The sequence below is a fragment of the Siphateles boraxobius genome, unplaced genomic scaffold (assembly GCF_051911475.1).
Source record: "Siphateles boraxobius isolate OS27281-9 unplaced genomic scaffold, OSU_SipBor_1 72, whole genome shotgun sequence".
NCBI lineage: Eukaryota > Metazoa > Chordata > Actinopteri > Cypriniformes > Leuciscidae > Siphateles > Siphateles boraxobius.
The window spans coordinates 1,470,655-1,484,803 of NW_027509200.1; the positions used below are offsets into that span (position 1 = coordinate 1,470,655).

Below are 14,149 nucleotides of genomic sequence, written 5' to 3' on the forward strand. Positions count from 1 at the left end.
CAATAGGCTACTATAATGACGCTGGCTTGTAAACGTGAGCTACGCTATCTTTTGACCTTTGAAAAAAATTAAAACCCATGAAATTATATTCATATGACATGCTGAAATATATGCCAATGTACCTGGGATGAAGACATTTCGCAACGCTGGCAGTCTGCCCGCGAGAACTCAAGACGGTATCGGCTTGTCAACAAATGCACACGTGTATCGCCTGGTGTTTATATGACAGATTTTACAACAGTAGTAGAAGACAATACTGTTTCCCAACTGTAGGGGGCCCCGAGAGCAAAAACCGCAAAAACGACATAGTGTTGCTTTAAGACCGAACGCACGGACCTCATTTGAATATACTGTCTACGTTCACTTAAGATATAACTGACTTTTTTACTAGAGGATACTCGCCAAGACGGGCGTTTTTACATAATTGTGTGTGTATTTTTCCGTACAAGCACGAGACGTGAAAGAGAATTCAATTCATTATTCACGTGCTGTCTGAGACGCTGTTTTTGTTTTTGTTTTTTTTTTGCTTTTTTGCTGAGACACTTTTATCCAAAGCGACTTACAAATGAAAAGAATAGATGCAGTTAAACTAACAGTTGGACAACAATATGCAAGTGCTATGACCCCTCTCAGTTTAATCTAAATGCAGTACATTATTATTATTTAATTTTTTTTGTAAATAAACAAAAAAAAAAATAGAATAGAAGAGAAAGTGTTAGTATTTGTCACGGTTCATAAATTCGCTGTCTCTGTTCTCGTCTTGTGTGTGTGTGTGTTACGTGTGGGCGCTGTCGCTGATCACTGCCGCTTATTCCCATCAGCCGTGTCTGATCAGCGCGCCAGCTGCAGCTGATCAGCGATTACTATTTAGTCTCTCTGTTTTCACCCTGTCTTTGTCAGAGCGGTGTGGATGTTCCACTGTGTTCCTGCCTGTCTCTCGCTGTGTTCCTGCCGTCCTACTGTTCCCGTGTCGTCGTTGTCGTCCAGCACTCAGTCTTCCCCGCTACCCACTTCCTGGTTCTGTTTTCTGCATTCATCGCCATCTACCTGGATTACTCTTCACCTTTACCTTCTGCCTTCAGTCTTCACCATCTTGACGGGCTGTCCCAGCGTCCCTGTGTTGCCAAGTGCACTTCATCCCTGGACATTATCAATATTGCTCCCTGTCACTATCCAGATCAGAATAAATACTTTTACTTGCAATTGAACCTTCTTTGTCATTTCATCACAGAACGCTCTGACCAGATATGGATTCAGCAAGTAACTCGGACCTTCAAGAATTTCTATCACGCAGCACTTCAAGAATAGACCAACAAGAGGAGAATCTGGCAATCACAGGACGAGCAGTTCAAGCCTTGGTAACACAGGTGTCCGAGCTGACCCAACAGATTCAACAACTCGTCTGTTCCACTGCGCCCAGCCCACCGCCGATTCCCCCCACCACACCAGCACCCAGTCGTCAGCCCGAACCACGCCTGCCTACCCCGGAATTATACTCTGGTGAGACTAACTACTGCAGAGCTTTTTTGACGAAATGTACCCAGTTTTTTGCCCTCCAACCTCAGACCTTCAGTACGGAGGAGTCCAAAGTGGCATTCATGCTGACTCTACTCTCAGGGCGGGCGGCTCTGTGGGGAACGGCGGTGTGGGAAAACCAACACCAGTGCTGCTCGTCGTTCCAGGCGCTCTCGGAGGAGATGAGACGTGTGTTCGACCGAGCGGTAGCTGGTAGGGAGGCGGCACGTCAACTGGCCGACCTTCGCCAAGGTAACCGCTAGGTCTCTAACTACTCTATCGATTTCCGCACCCTGGCCGCCGAGTGCAAATGGAACGAGGAGGCGCAGTGGGACATGTTCCTGCATGGGCTGGCTGACCGCATCCAGAGAGAGATATTCATCTTGGACCTGCCTGAGAGTCTTGATGGACTAATAGAGCTGGCTTTGAGGGTGGACGCTCGCCTTAGCCGCCTGGAACAACTACCCAGGAGGCTCCCTCATCCTGGGAGCGTCGAATGCCCTCAGGCCAGCGGTGGTGATGCGGTCGGCCCCGTCTTCGATCCCGAGCCCATGCAGGTGGGTCGAGCTCGGCTTTCCCGGGAGGAGAGAGAGAGACGGAGATCCCGGGGTCTTTGCCTGTACTGTGGCGGAGCTGGACACTTTCGGGACAACTGTCCAGTAAAAGACCGGGCCCGGCAGTAAACAGGAGGCTACTGTCGGGCGGGATCTCCGTGGATAAGACCTCATCCTCTACTCTCCTTCCGGTAAGACTTCTGTGGGCAGCCCGCTCCCACGTCTGCCAAGCATTACTGGATTCGGGAGCTGAAGGTAACTTCATGGACTTGTCACTGGCTCAGACACTTGGTATACCCATCACCCCGCTCAAGAACACCATTTCCGTCAGTGCACTTAATGGTCAAGAACTTCCTGTCATAACTCTTACCACTAATACACTTACACTCATTACATCTGGCAATCACACAGAGCAGATCTCATTTCTCCTCCTGGACTCACCCCTGGCCCCCATCGTCCTCGGTCACCCCTGGCTGATCCAGCATGGCCCGAGGATTGACTGGGGACACAACTCTGTTTCTTCCTGGAGCACTAAATGTTATGAGTCTTGTCTTGTGTCTGCATGTTCTTCTGTGTCTTGTCCTGTTTTTCAGAAGGAGGCAGTTAATTTATCTAACGTGCCACCTGAGTACCTTGACCTGAAGGAGGTGTTCAGTAAGTCCCGTGCTGCTTCTCTCCCTCTGCATCGTCCCTATGACTGTGCTATAGAGTTAATCCCAGGTAAGTCTCCGCCTAAGGGCAAACTTTACTCACTTTCCACTCCGGAGAGGGAGGCCATGGAGAAATATATTTCTGATTCTTTAGCTTCCGGATTCATCCGCCCTTCCTCTTCTCCAGCGGGGGCGGGGTTCTTTTTTGTGGGTAAGAAGGATGGTTCTCTGCGACCTTGTATTGATTACCGAGGGCTGAATAACATCACGATAAAGAATACTTACCCTTTGCCGTTGATGTCTTCAGCTTTCGAGAGATTGCAGGGAGCATCCATCTTCACAAAATTGGATTTACGTAACGCCTATCATTTGGTTCGCATCAGGAAGGGGGATGAATGGAAAACCGCGTTTAACACCCCCAGGGGCCATTTTGAATACTTGGTTATGCCGTTCGGGCTATCCAACTCCCCAGCGGTTTTCCAGGCACTCGTCAATGATGTTTTGAGAGACATGGTAGATCAGTTCATATATGTTTACCTGGATGAAATATTGATTTTTTCTTCGTCTCTCCAGGAACATGTTCAACACGTCAGACGAGTGCTTCGGAGGTTGTTAGAGAATGGGCTTTTTGTCAAGGCGGAGAAATGCGCTTTTCATGCACAGTCTGTTCCTTTCCTAGGATACATCGTCTCTGCTGAGGGAGTGCGTATGGATCCTGACAAGGTTAAGGCTGTGGTAGAGTGGCCAAGCCCAGATTCCCGTAAGGCCCTACAGAGGTTTCTGGGGTTCGCCAACTTCTATCGGCGTTTCATTCGCAACTTCAGCCAACTAGCCGCACCTCTGACTGCCTTGACCTCTCCCAGAACGACGTTCAGGTGGTCCGATACAGCCGAGGCTGTATTCTCCAACCTCAAAAGCCGCATCATTTCGGCTCCCATCCTAGTCTCCCCTGATTCCTCACGTCAGTTCGTGGTAGAGGTCGACGCGTCAGAGGTGGGGGTAGGTGCAGTTCTATCCCAACGTTCTTCCTCAGACGACAAGATGCACCCTTGCGCGTTTTTGTCCCACCGTTTATCACCTGCCGAACGTAATTATGACATTGGTAACAGGGAGTTGTTGGCGGTCAAGTTAGCGTTGGAGGAGTGGCGTCATTGGCTAGAGGGGTCGGGGGTACCTTTTATCGTTTGGACCGATCATAAGAACCTTGAATATATTAGATCTGCTAAAAGACTCAACTCCAGGCAAGCTCGATGGGCACTTTTTTTCGGACGTTTTGACTTTTCTCTTTCGTACCGCCCCGGGTCCAAAAACATCAAACCCGATTCCTTATCTCGTATTTTTGATCCTTCCGAACGCCCGGTTACTCCCGAGTGCATTTTACCCGAGAAGATAGTTATCTCCGCACTCAGATGGGAGGTCGAATCGAGGGTCATATCGGCCTTAGAAGGGGTAACGCCCCCGCCCGGGTGCCCACCGAGTAGATTGTTTGTACCGGAGGAGTTACGGTCCGAAGTCATACGATGGGGTCACTGCTCCAGCATCGCTTGTCATCCAGGAGTTAACCGGACTAGCTGTTTAATAAAGCAACGATTCTGGTGGCCATTAATGGCTCGTGACATTCGCAGTTTTGTTTTGGCTTGCAAGGTCTGCGCCACTGGTAAGACATCTAACCGTCCTCCTGATGGGTTACTCCAGCCGCTGTCTGTCCCTTCGAGGCCCTGGTCCCACATAGCGCTAGATTTTGTCACCGCCCTCCCGCCCTCTAATGGCATGACGGTTGTTTTAACCGTAGTGGACCGGTTCTCGAAGGCGGCACACTTCATCCCCTTGCCCAAATTACCCTCAGCCAAGGAGACAGCGGTGACTGTTGTTGACCACGTCTTTCATTTACATGGCCTCCCGATGGACGTGGTCTCCGACAGGGGGTCTCAATTTGTGTCCAAATTTTGGCAGGAGTTTTGTAAATTACTGGGAGCCACAGTCAGTCTGTCTTCGGGTTACCATCCCCAGAGCAATGGTCAGACCGAGCGAGCCAACCAAGATCTGGAAAGAGTGTTGCGATGTTTGGTGTCCAAGAATCCTTCTTCCTGGAGCCAACAACTTTCTATGGTTGAGTACGCTCATAACTCGTTACCAGTGTCATCCACGGGCCTCTCACCGTTTGAGTGTAGTCTAGGGTACCAGCCACCAATTTTTCCAAGTCTGGAATCCGAAGTCGCGGTCCCCTCTGCTCACGCCTTCATCCAGAGGTGCCACCGCACATGGACCAGAGCCCGTGAGACTCTGCTCCAGGTGGGGGCGCGCACTAAGGCTAAGGCCGATTGCCACCGGTCAAGGCCTCCCGTATACGTCGTGGGTCAAAAAGTGTGGCTTTCTACCAAGAACATTCCGCTCCGTTCCGTGTCTAATAAGTTAGCTCCTAAATTTATCGGCCCGTTCACTGTCACCAAGATCATTAGTCCGGTGACAGTCCGCCTCAAACTTCCTCCGGCGTACAGGAGAATTCATCCCGCCTTTCATGTCTCCAAATTGAAACCTGTTTTTCGTTCTAACCTTAATCCGCCGGCTCCGGTTCCCCCACCGCCGCGACTCGTAGATGGGGAGCCTACGTATTCGGTTAATCGTATTCTGGACTCGAGACGGAGGGGACGCGGATTCCAGTACTTGGTGGACTGGGAGGGTTACGGTCCGGAGGAGAGAAGTTGGGTTCCGGCTAGGGACATTCTGGATCACTCCCTTATTGATGATTACAATCAACAGGTAAGTCTTTCTGGGAGCGCCAGGAGGCGCTCCTAGGGGGAGGGGTACTGTCACGGTTCATAAATTCGCTGTCTCTGTTCTCGTCTTGTGTGTGTGTGTGTTACGTGTGGGCAGTGTCGCTGATCACTGCCGCTTATTCCCATCAGCCGTGTCTGATCAGCGCGCCAGCTGCAGCTGATCAGCGATTACTATTTAGTCTCTCTGTTTTCACCCTGTCTTTGTCAGAGCGTTGTGGATGTTCCGCTGTGTTCCTGCCTGTCTCTCGCTGTGTTCCTGCCGTCCTACTGTTCCCGTGTCGTCGTTGTCGTCCAGCACTCAGTCTTCCCCGCTACCCACTTCCTGGTTCTGTTTTCTGCATTCATTGCCATCTACCTGGATTACTCTTCACCTTTACCTTCTGCCTTCAGTCTTCACCATCTTGACGGGCTGTCCCAGAGTCCCTGTGTTGCCAAGTGCACTTCATCCCTGGACATTATCAATATTGCTCCCTGTCACTATCCAGATCAGAATAAATACTTTTACTTGCAATTGAACCTTCTTTGTCATTTCATCACAGTATTACTGGATCAAGTGCTGCCGGAAAAGATGCGTCTTCAGCCGTTTCTTGAAAGTGGTAATGGACTCAGAGCTCTGGTTGAGTTAGGCAGATCATTCCTCCAGCATGAACAGACATGATAAAAGTCTGTGAGAGAGATTTTGTGCCTCTTAGGGATGGTACCACAAGACGACGTTTGCTTGCAGAGCGCAAGTTTCTGGATGGCACGTAAGTCTGAAGTAATGAGTTCAGGTAAAAGGGAGCAGTGCCAGTGGTTGTTCTGTAGGCAAACGTCAGTGATTTGAATTTAATGCGAGCGGCAACTGGCAACCAGTGCAATTTTGTGAGGAGAGGAGTAACGTGTGTCTCTTCGGCTCATTAAAGACCACTCTGGCTCCAGCATCTGGATCAGTTGCAGCGGTTTGACAGAGCAAGCTGGAAGACCAGCCAGGAGAGCATTACAATAGTCCAGTCTGGATAGAACAAGCGCTTGAACAAGGAGTTGTGCAGGTCTGATAGGAAGGGCCTGATCCTCCTAATGTTGTGCAAGGCTAGTCTACACGACCGGGCAGTTACAGCAATGTGGTCTGTGAAGCTCAGTTGATCATCAATGAATGAGGAAGTTGTGATGAAGTGATGGGTTGGCCGTGGCCACAAGTAGCTCTGTAGCTCTGATTATCATTTATCGTCGCTTTATTATCGCTCTTATTGAATCATTTAATAAAGAGAATGTAGTATTGTATGATATTGTCACATGTCTGTCCTGTCTTGTTATGCACATGGGTGTTTTGTTATTTTGAGCCATGTGCTCTTGTCATTGTTTAATCCCTCCCCCTTGTTATCTGATTATTGGTTTAATTGCTCCACCTGTCTGTCTCGTTACCCTCCTTTGTTTGCCTCCCTATTTAGTCTTCCTGTGTTTGCTGTCCTGTGCTCGTTCGTTGTATTTGTTACGCGTTTTGTATGCTGTACCTGTTCCTGCCCTGCCTTGTCTGTTTTTGGATTGCCTTGTCTGTTTTTGGATTTAGTTTTGGTTTGTTTATTTTATGTTTTGTCCTATTAAAACACTTCTTGATCTGCACTTGAATCCACGGAATTATTCCCGGTCCCACCGTGACAGAACGAACGAGCCCATGTGGATTCAGCGGAGCGAACTCTCTCCTGAGGAGAGAGAGAACGGGATTTCTTTGTTTAAGTACCTCTCCATGTGCGCTCAAAGGAATGAGGAGAGGAGGGCAGCAGAGTCTTCCTCACGGGTCTCATCAGGAATGAAGTCATCATCTCTGGATCCGTCAAGCAGGGGGACTTCATCGATGGTTTTAGCCAGCCTCGAGTCTGCACACATCCATCAGAAAAGACAGAGGAGGAGAAAGAGACCAGCGTCTGCCCAGTCAGAGACTGTTCACGTTCCGGCTGCCCAGTCGGAGATTGTTCACGTCACCTCTGCCCAGCGAGAGACTGTTCACGTCCCGTCTGCCCAGCGAGAGACTGTTCACGTCCCGTCTGCCCAGCGAGAGACTGTTCACGTCCCGTCTGCCCAGCGAGAGACGGTTCACGTCCCGTCTGCCCAGCGAGAGACTGTTCACGTCCCGTCTGCCCAGCGAGAGACTGTTCACGTCCCGTCTGCCCAGCGAGAGACTGTTCACGTCCCGTCTGCCCAGCGAGAGACTGTTCACGTCCCGTCTGCCCAGCGAGAGACTGTTCACGTCCCTTCTGCCCAGCGAGAGACTGTTCACGTCCCTTCTGCCCAGCGAGAGACTGTTCACGTCCCGTCTGCCCAGCGAGAGACTGTTCACGTCCCGTCTGCCCAGCGAGAGACTGTTCACGTCCCGTCTGCCCAGCGAGAGACTGTTCACGTCCCGTCTGCCCAGCGAGAGACTGTTCACGTCCCGTCTGCCCAGCGAGAGACTGTTCACGTCCCGTCTGCCCAGCGAGAGACTGTTCACGTCCCGTCTGCCCAGCGAGAGACTGTACACGTCCCGTCTGCCCAGCGAGAGACTGTTCACGTCCCGTCTGCCCAGCGAGAGACTGTTCACGTCCCGTCTGCCCAGCGAGAGACTGTTCACGTCCCGTCTGCCCAGCGAGAGACTGTTCACGTCCCGTCTGCCCAGCGAGAGACTGTTCAAGTCACGTCTGCCCAGCGAGAGACTGTTCACGTCACGTCTGCCCAGCGAGAGACTGTTCACGTCACGTCTGCCCAGCGAGAGACTGTTCACGTCACGTCTGCCCAGCGAGAGACTGTTCACGTCACGTCTGCCCAGCGAGAGACTGTTCACGTCACGTCTGCCCAGCGAGAGACTGAGCACGTCACGTCTGCCCAGTCTGAGACAGATCCGGAAATGCCCATTTGTGTGGCCGCCAAGGCAGTTACAGACTATCTGGAGCGTCTGGCTCGGATCCTGGACATGCCCGTGTTTGCTGTTCCAGAGCCGGAGGCAGAGCCAGTGCGTGTTCCAGAGCCGGAGGCAGAGCCAGTGCGTGTTCCAGAGCCGGAGGCAGAGCCAGTGCGTGTTCCAGAGCCGGAGGCAGAGCCAGTGCGTGTTCCAGAGCCGGAGGCAGAGAAAGTGCGTGTTCCAGAGCCGGAGGCAGAGCCAGTGCGTGTTCCTGAGCCGGAGGCAGAGCCAGTGCGTGTTCCTGAGCCGGAGGCAGAGCCAGTGCGTGTTCCTGAGCCGGAGGCAGAGCCAGTGCGTGTTCCTGAGCCGGAGGCAGAGCCAGTGCGTGTTCCTGAGCCGGAGGCAGAGCCAGTGCCCGTTCCAGAGCCGGAGGCCGAGCCAGTGCCCGTTCCAGAGCTGGAGCCAATGCCTGTTCCAGAGCCAGTGCCTGTTCCAGCGCCAGAGCCAGTGTTTGTTTCTGTGTTTGTGTCTGTTCTTGTGGCTGTGACAGTTTTGGTGTCTGTTCCTGAGCCGGTGTCTGTTCCTGAGCCGGTGTCTGTTCCTGAGCCGGTGTCTGTTCCTGAGCCGGTGTCTGTTCCTGAGCCAATGTCTGTTCCAAAGCCAGTGCCTGTTCCAGTGCCTGAGCCGGTATCTGTTCATGAGCCGGTGTCTGTTGCTGTTCCTGTGCCATGGTCGCCCTCGCCCTGGTCGTACCCGCCCTGGCCGCCCGATGGGTCGTCTGCTTCGCCCTGGCCGCCCGATGGGTCGTCTGCTTCGCCCTGGCCGCCCGATGGGTCGTCTGCTTCGCCCTGGCCGCCCGATGGGTCGTCTGCTTCGCCCTGGCCGCCCGATGGGTCGTCTGCTTCGCCCTGGCCGCCGGCTAAACCGTCTGCTTCGCCCTGGCCGCCGGCTAAACCGTCTGCTTCGCCCTGGCCGCCGGCTAAACCGTCTGCTTCGCCCTGGCCGCCCGATGGACTGTCTGCTTCGCCCTGGCCCCCGGCTAAACCATCACCCCCTGTTTCTGTTCCCTTTCATGGACCTGGCCCCCCATCCCTCCCCCAGATCCTCCACCATTCCACCTCCCTCCTGAACTCTTGTGTTGTGTGTTTTGCCCTGGTCTGTCTCTCCTGTTCCCCCCCTGGCCTGTCCCTCCTGTCCCGCCCGAGTCGGATGGAGCGTCTGGTAGCCGCTCCGTAGGGAGGGGGTTATGTCACATGTCTGTCCTGTCTTGTTATGCACATGGGTGTTTTGTTATTTTGAGCCATGTGCTCTTGTCATTGTTTAATCCCTCCCCCTTGTTATCTGATTATTGGTTTAATTGCTCCACCTGTCTGTCTCGTTACCCTCCTTTGTTTGCCTCCCTATTTAGTCTTCCTGTGTTTGCTGTCCTGTGCTCGTTCGTTGTATTTGTTACGCGTTTTGTATGCTGTACCTGTTCCTGCCCTGCCTTGTCTGTTTTTGGATTGCCTTGTCTGTTTTTGGATTTAGTTTTGGTTTGTTTATTTTATGTTTTGTCCTATTAAAACACTTCTTGATCTGCACTTGAATCCACGGAATTATTCCCGGTCCCACCGTGACAGATATACAGTACTAAAATGCTTCTGAAATAAGTCAGAAAGATGTGATGAACTGATTTTGTAAATATGACTCATCTTATACATCATGTTCAGTCTGTATATATGTATGATTTAACTTTTCCCCATGGTCTAGTGTTAAAAAAAATCACAATATATTGCAATATCGAATCACAATACTTGTAGAATCGCAATTCTTAAAAAAAATCACAATAAATATCGTATCGGCACTCAAGTATCGTGATAGTATCGCATCGGGAGATAGGTGTATCATCCCAGCCCTACATTTAATACACATACATTAATACTTCATCTATTTGATAATCAATAATAATCCATTTCTTAATATATAATAATAATAAACACATAATCCATCCACACGTAATACACTTAACACATAATCTTTGCAATTAAATACAAAGATTTTTGTATGGTTAAGTATGGTTAGGTATGTGCATTATTCCACAAAAACACTAAAAACGTGATACTTTTACATATGTAGTTGATGTTAGTAAATAGATTAAGCCCATTTTTAACTTTTATATGATTTAAATATTTGTTATACATATGTAATTAAACTGAATGTACTTAATGAAATACATCTATTTAACTGTGTAGTTGTTTTATGTAAAGACCTAAAATGACCTACAATGTATTTATACACACATGCAGCATATAATACAACTTAGTTTTGTAAAAAAAAAAAAAAATTTGCATACATCTACCAGCCTAATTAATGTGAATTTACAACATTATTAAAGACAAGTAAGCAGTCACTAATAAAATAAGAACAAATAATCAAATTACAAATAGAACAAATAAATACAACATAACAAAGAAAGCTTACAAATGATAGTTTTTTTATCTAGTTAGTAATTGTTTAATTTACAGCATTTGATACAATGTTCTGATTGTGTACATGCAGAAATCTCCACTTTCAACAGAGAATAAAGAAGAGAGATGTCAAATAAATGGCTGAAAATGAAAGAGAAGAAACAGTGTCTTCCAGGACACATAACTAGTGTGACTGGGTTTTAAAACACACTATTGGAAACTAAATGCTGCTGTAGTTCTTCAATAAGATGATCATCATAGATGTGAACTATTGTTATTTCTCTGTCTTCAGTCTGAGTGAATGCAGAATTACAGAGAAACAGAGTCTCATCCTGACTTCAGCTCTGAAATCAAACCCGTCACACCTGAGAGAGCTGAACCTGAGCAGGAATAAACTAGGAGACTCAGGAGTGAAGCCCCTCAGTGATCTACTGATGATCCCACAATTCGAGCTGGAGAAACTACAGTTAGTATCATTATACTGTACAGCAATTACAGTGTGACTGAAGTTTATTTATTTGAAGACAGCAGGGCTTATGTTTCATTGTTTATAGCAGTGCACTTTCTGGGTTTTTTAAACTAAAACACTTTATTCTCAACATCTCACAATGAGTCTGAGTTCACATTATATTTGTGTAAAATTCTTCACATTAATGATTTGTTTGTAAGATAATCTCTCTTCCTCTGTTTGTGTCTTTCTAGACTAATTGAGTGTGGCATTACAGATGTTTCTTCTTTAACTCAGTCTTTGACTGACTCAAAAGCACTGCAGTTTTTAAAAGAGCTTGATCTGAGACACAATAAGATAGGAGACTCAAAGCAGCGGCTCAGAGACGTGATACGAGACTCAAACTGTGTCCTGAGGTGAGGAAACATCACTTGATATCACTTAATATCAGAGATATTAAAGAGATCTTCATTTACCTCTGATATCTGAACAAAACTTTCAAACATTTGTGAAAGGAAATTATCATTAAGCTTTATTGCAACAAAGGGTTTGTGTGAGAACAGAATGTGTAGTTATTGAAATGTTTAACACAAAGGAGGAAAGAGAACAAAAGCACATTGTCACAGCTTTATACATTAACACCTGCATTATTAACTGTGTCAGTAGAAGGGAATAATTTTAGTGTGAAAACAGACTTGATCAGATTGTAGGAAAATGCTGCACTCCTGCTAAAATCAGTGCAGTTCCAGCTTCAGCTCACAGCATCCAGCTCACATGAGAAATTTCTCTGTCTCTTGTGTGTTTTTACTGTGACAAGCAACACGTCACACTACTCTACATTTACTTTAATCTCAGTTATTTACTAAGAGCCTACAAACATGTTTAAACTAGAGGACAAACGACTTTAACTAAAGGTTTGTGTTTGAACTCAAAATAAAATTTGTATTTGCTCCCTGTGGTTTATTCCATACGCCGTACACTCATTGGTTTCTCCTTTACAGAGACTCAATAGGAGTCGCACCGACACACACAGACAAACATATCAACATGATTCATGTTTTAAATCTATAATATTTAAAAACACAAATATTTATGCAAGATCATGTAAAGTCAGTAATTAATCTGATTACAGAAATTCAGTGCAACTCCATTTACTCATAAAACAGTAATTGAAATATAATAATTTGCACTCTGTTCCACTGGACACTGATTGTTTTCTCCTCAGACTCATCTTCAGCACAACAACCTGGACCTGAACACGCTGAAAACAGTGGAGATGATTGTGGACTTCAGGAGAAACAGCCCAGCATTATTCCCACTCTCCATCATGAACAGGACTGTGGAGTCGTTCAGGTTCCTGGTCTCTACCGTCTCTCAGCTCCTGAAGTGGGACAATCATATTTGCTCTATTGCAGAAAAAGCCCAGCTGAGGTTGCGCTTTCTTCATCAACTGGAAAAGTTGATCCTGCCACAGGCGCAGATGACACAGTTTTACTCAGCTGTTATGGAGTGTGTTCTGTGCACTTATACAACTGTCTGGTTTGGGTCAGCCAGTAAATCCAACATAAGGATACTGTAATGGACTGTTAGGACAGCTGAAAGGATCATTGTTGTGCACCTTCAGGACTTGTACATCTCCGGAGTGAAGAAACGGGCAGGAACATCATCACAGACCATCTCACCCCGGACACGACCTGTATGCACTTCTGCTGTCGTTAAAGATCTCTGTGCACTAGAACATCTAGACACAAAAACGGTTTTCCCCCAAGCTTAAACAGCTAACACAGCAATTACCACCTGTTTTATCATTCATTCTCAGTACGAGAGAGAGAGAGAGAGAGAGAGAGAGAGGCATTAATTACATATTGTGTAGATACAAACGTGGATTTACAGTCATTTTGTCTCAATATGTTGATTTTTTGGGGTAAAATCATAACCAATATATTGTATTCATGTTTTACATTCATGTATTATATTGTAACTCATCAATTAAATATTTACCATTGTTATAGTCGGCCTAATTTGATGTTTTTAAATTAACACTGATAAAAACTATAGAAGTTTTAGGGGCAAGACGATATGATGATATATAACATAAATATGAGTGATCACCTGGATTTAGACCTACATATATTATATTTATATAAATCATTCACAGGCAAATCTGCTTTATGTATTTCCCCGGTGTGGAAATCAGGCTCATATAAACGTCAGAAACACGATTCCTGCTGCATGTCAATATCCATGATCACTGGATCTTTGGTAAGTTGTAAGGAACACTATATCGAGTCCAAGCTTTAGTTTAAACTGGTAATGGTTTGTTTTACTGGTGTTTTCTCAGTTTCCCTGTTAACTCCAGTCACACTCCGCTCTTCTGACACTCAGTCCGGCTGTTCCTGCGGGAAAGTGATGTCAATGCAAACTTAGGGAGAGAGAGTGTGTGTGTGTGTGTGTGTGTGTGTGTGTGTGTGTGATGCTCACCAAGAGTTGCAGGTAGAAAAAAATTAAATACTGGCAAGCCTTACCAGTGTTGTGATTATTTTTAAGGCACTCTACGTTTTTTAAATAAATACTGTAATAATAATAGTTGAAAGTATGAATAGTTTTATCATCAAAATCACTTAGCTGAGAATGAAACCGCACTTACCAGCAGCCGCGGTGTTGAAGAGATCCTCTGCTAGTGCGCATTAATAGCTAGATTATTTTTCATTCGCTAGTTGCATAACAACGGAAATAGAATTTCCGGGTTATCTGCGGTGAGCTGGACCACTTCCAGTCCCTGCTTCCGTCAGTTCAGAGTAGTGTAAAAAAAAAAACATGAGTCTTTTTGGTATTAAAGCCGGTAAACGTTTGAAACTTCAGCACCCAGTAAAGAAGACTTCTCATCACTGCTGTGTACCTCTGTGT

The 14,149-nt window shown here is 47.3% G+C and overlaps 1 protein-coding gene across 2 annotated transcripts; it reads left to right on the top strand.

The window, feature by feature from the left end:
• Positions 1-402: 402 nt before the first annotated feature.
• On the top strand, positions 403-13,464 carry LOC143724314 (ribonuclease inhibitor-like). Of its 2 annotated transcripts, none has more exons than XM_077217321.1 (4): positions 403-508; positions 11,043-11,260; positions 11,497-11,658; positions 12,468-13,464. In XM_077217321.1, the coding sequence occupies exons 2-4, from the start codon at positions 11,043-11,045 to the stop codon at positions 12,496-12,498; spliced, it is 411 nt and encodes a 136-aa protein (XP_077073436.1). In that variant the 5' UTR covers positions 403-508; the 3' UTR covers positions 12,499-13,464. The 2 variants fall into 2 exon arrangements, with proteins under 2 accessions (XP_077073436.1, XP_077073437.1); XM_077217322.1 differs by having other exon boundaries at positions 12,480-13,253.
• The last annotated feature ends 685 nt before the right edge of the window (positions 13,465-14,149 follow it).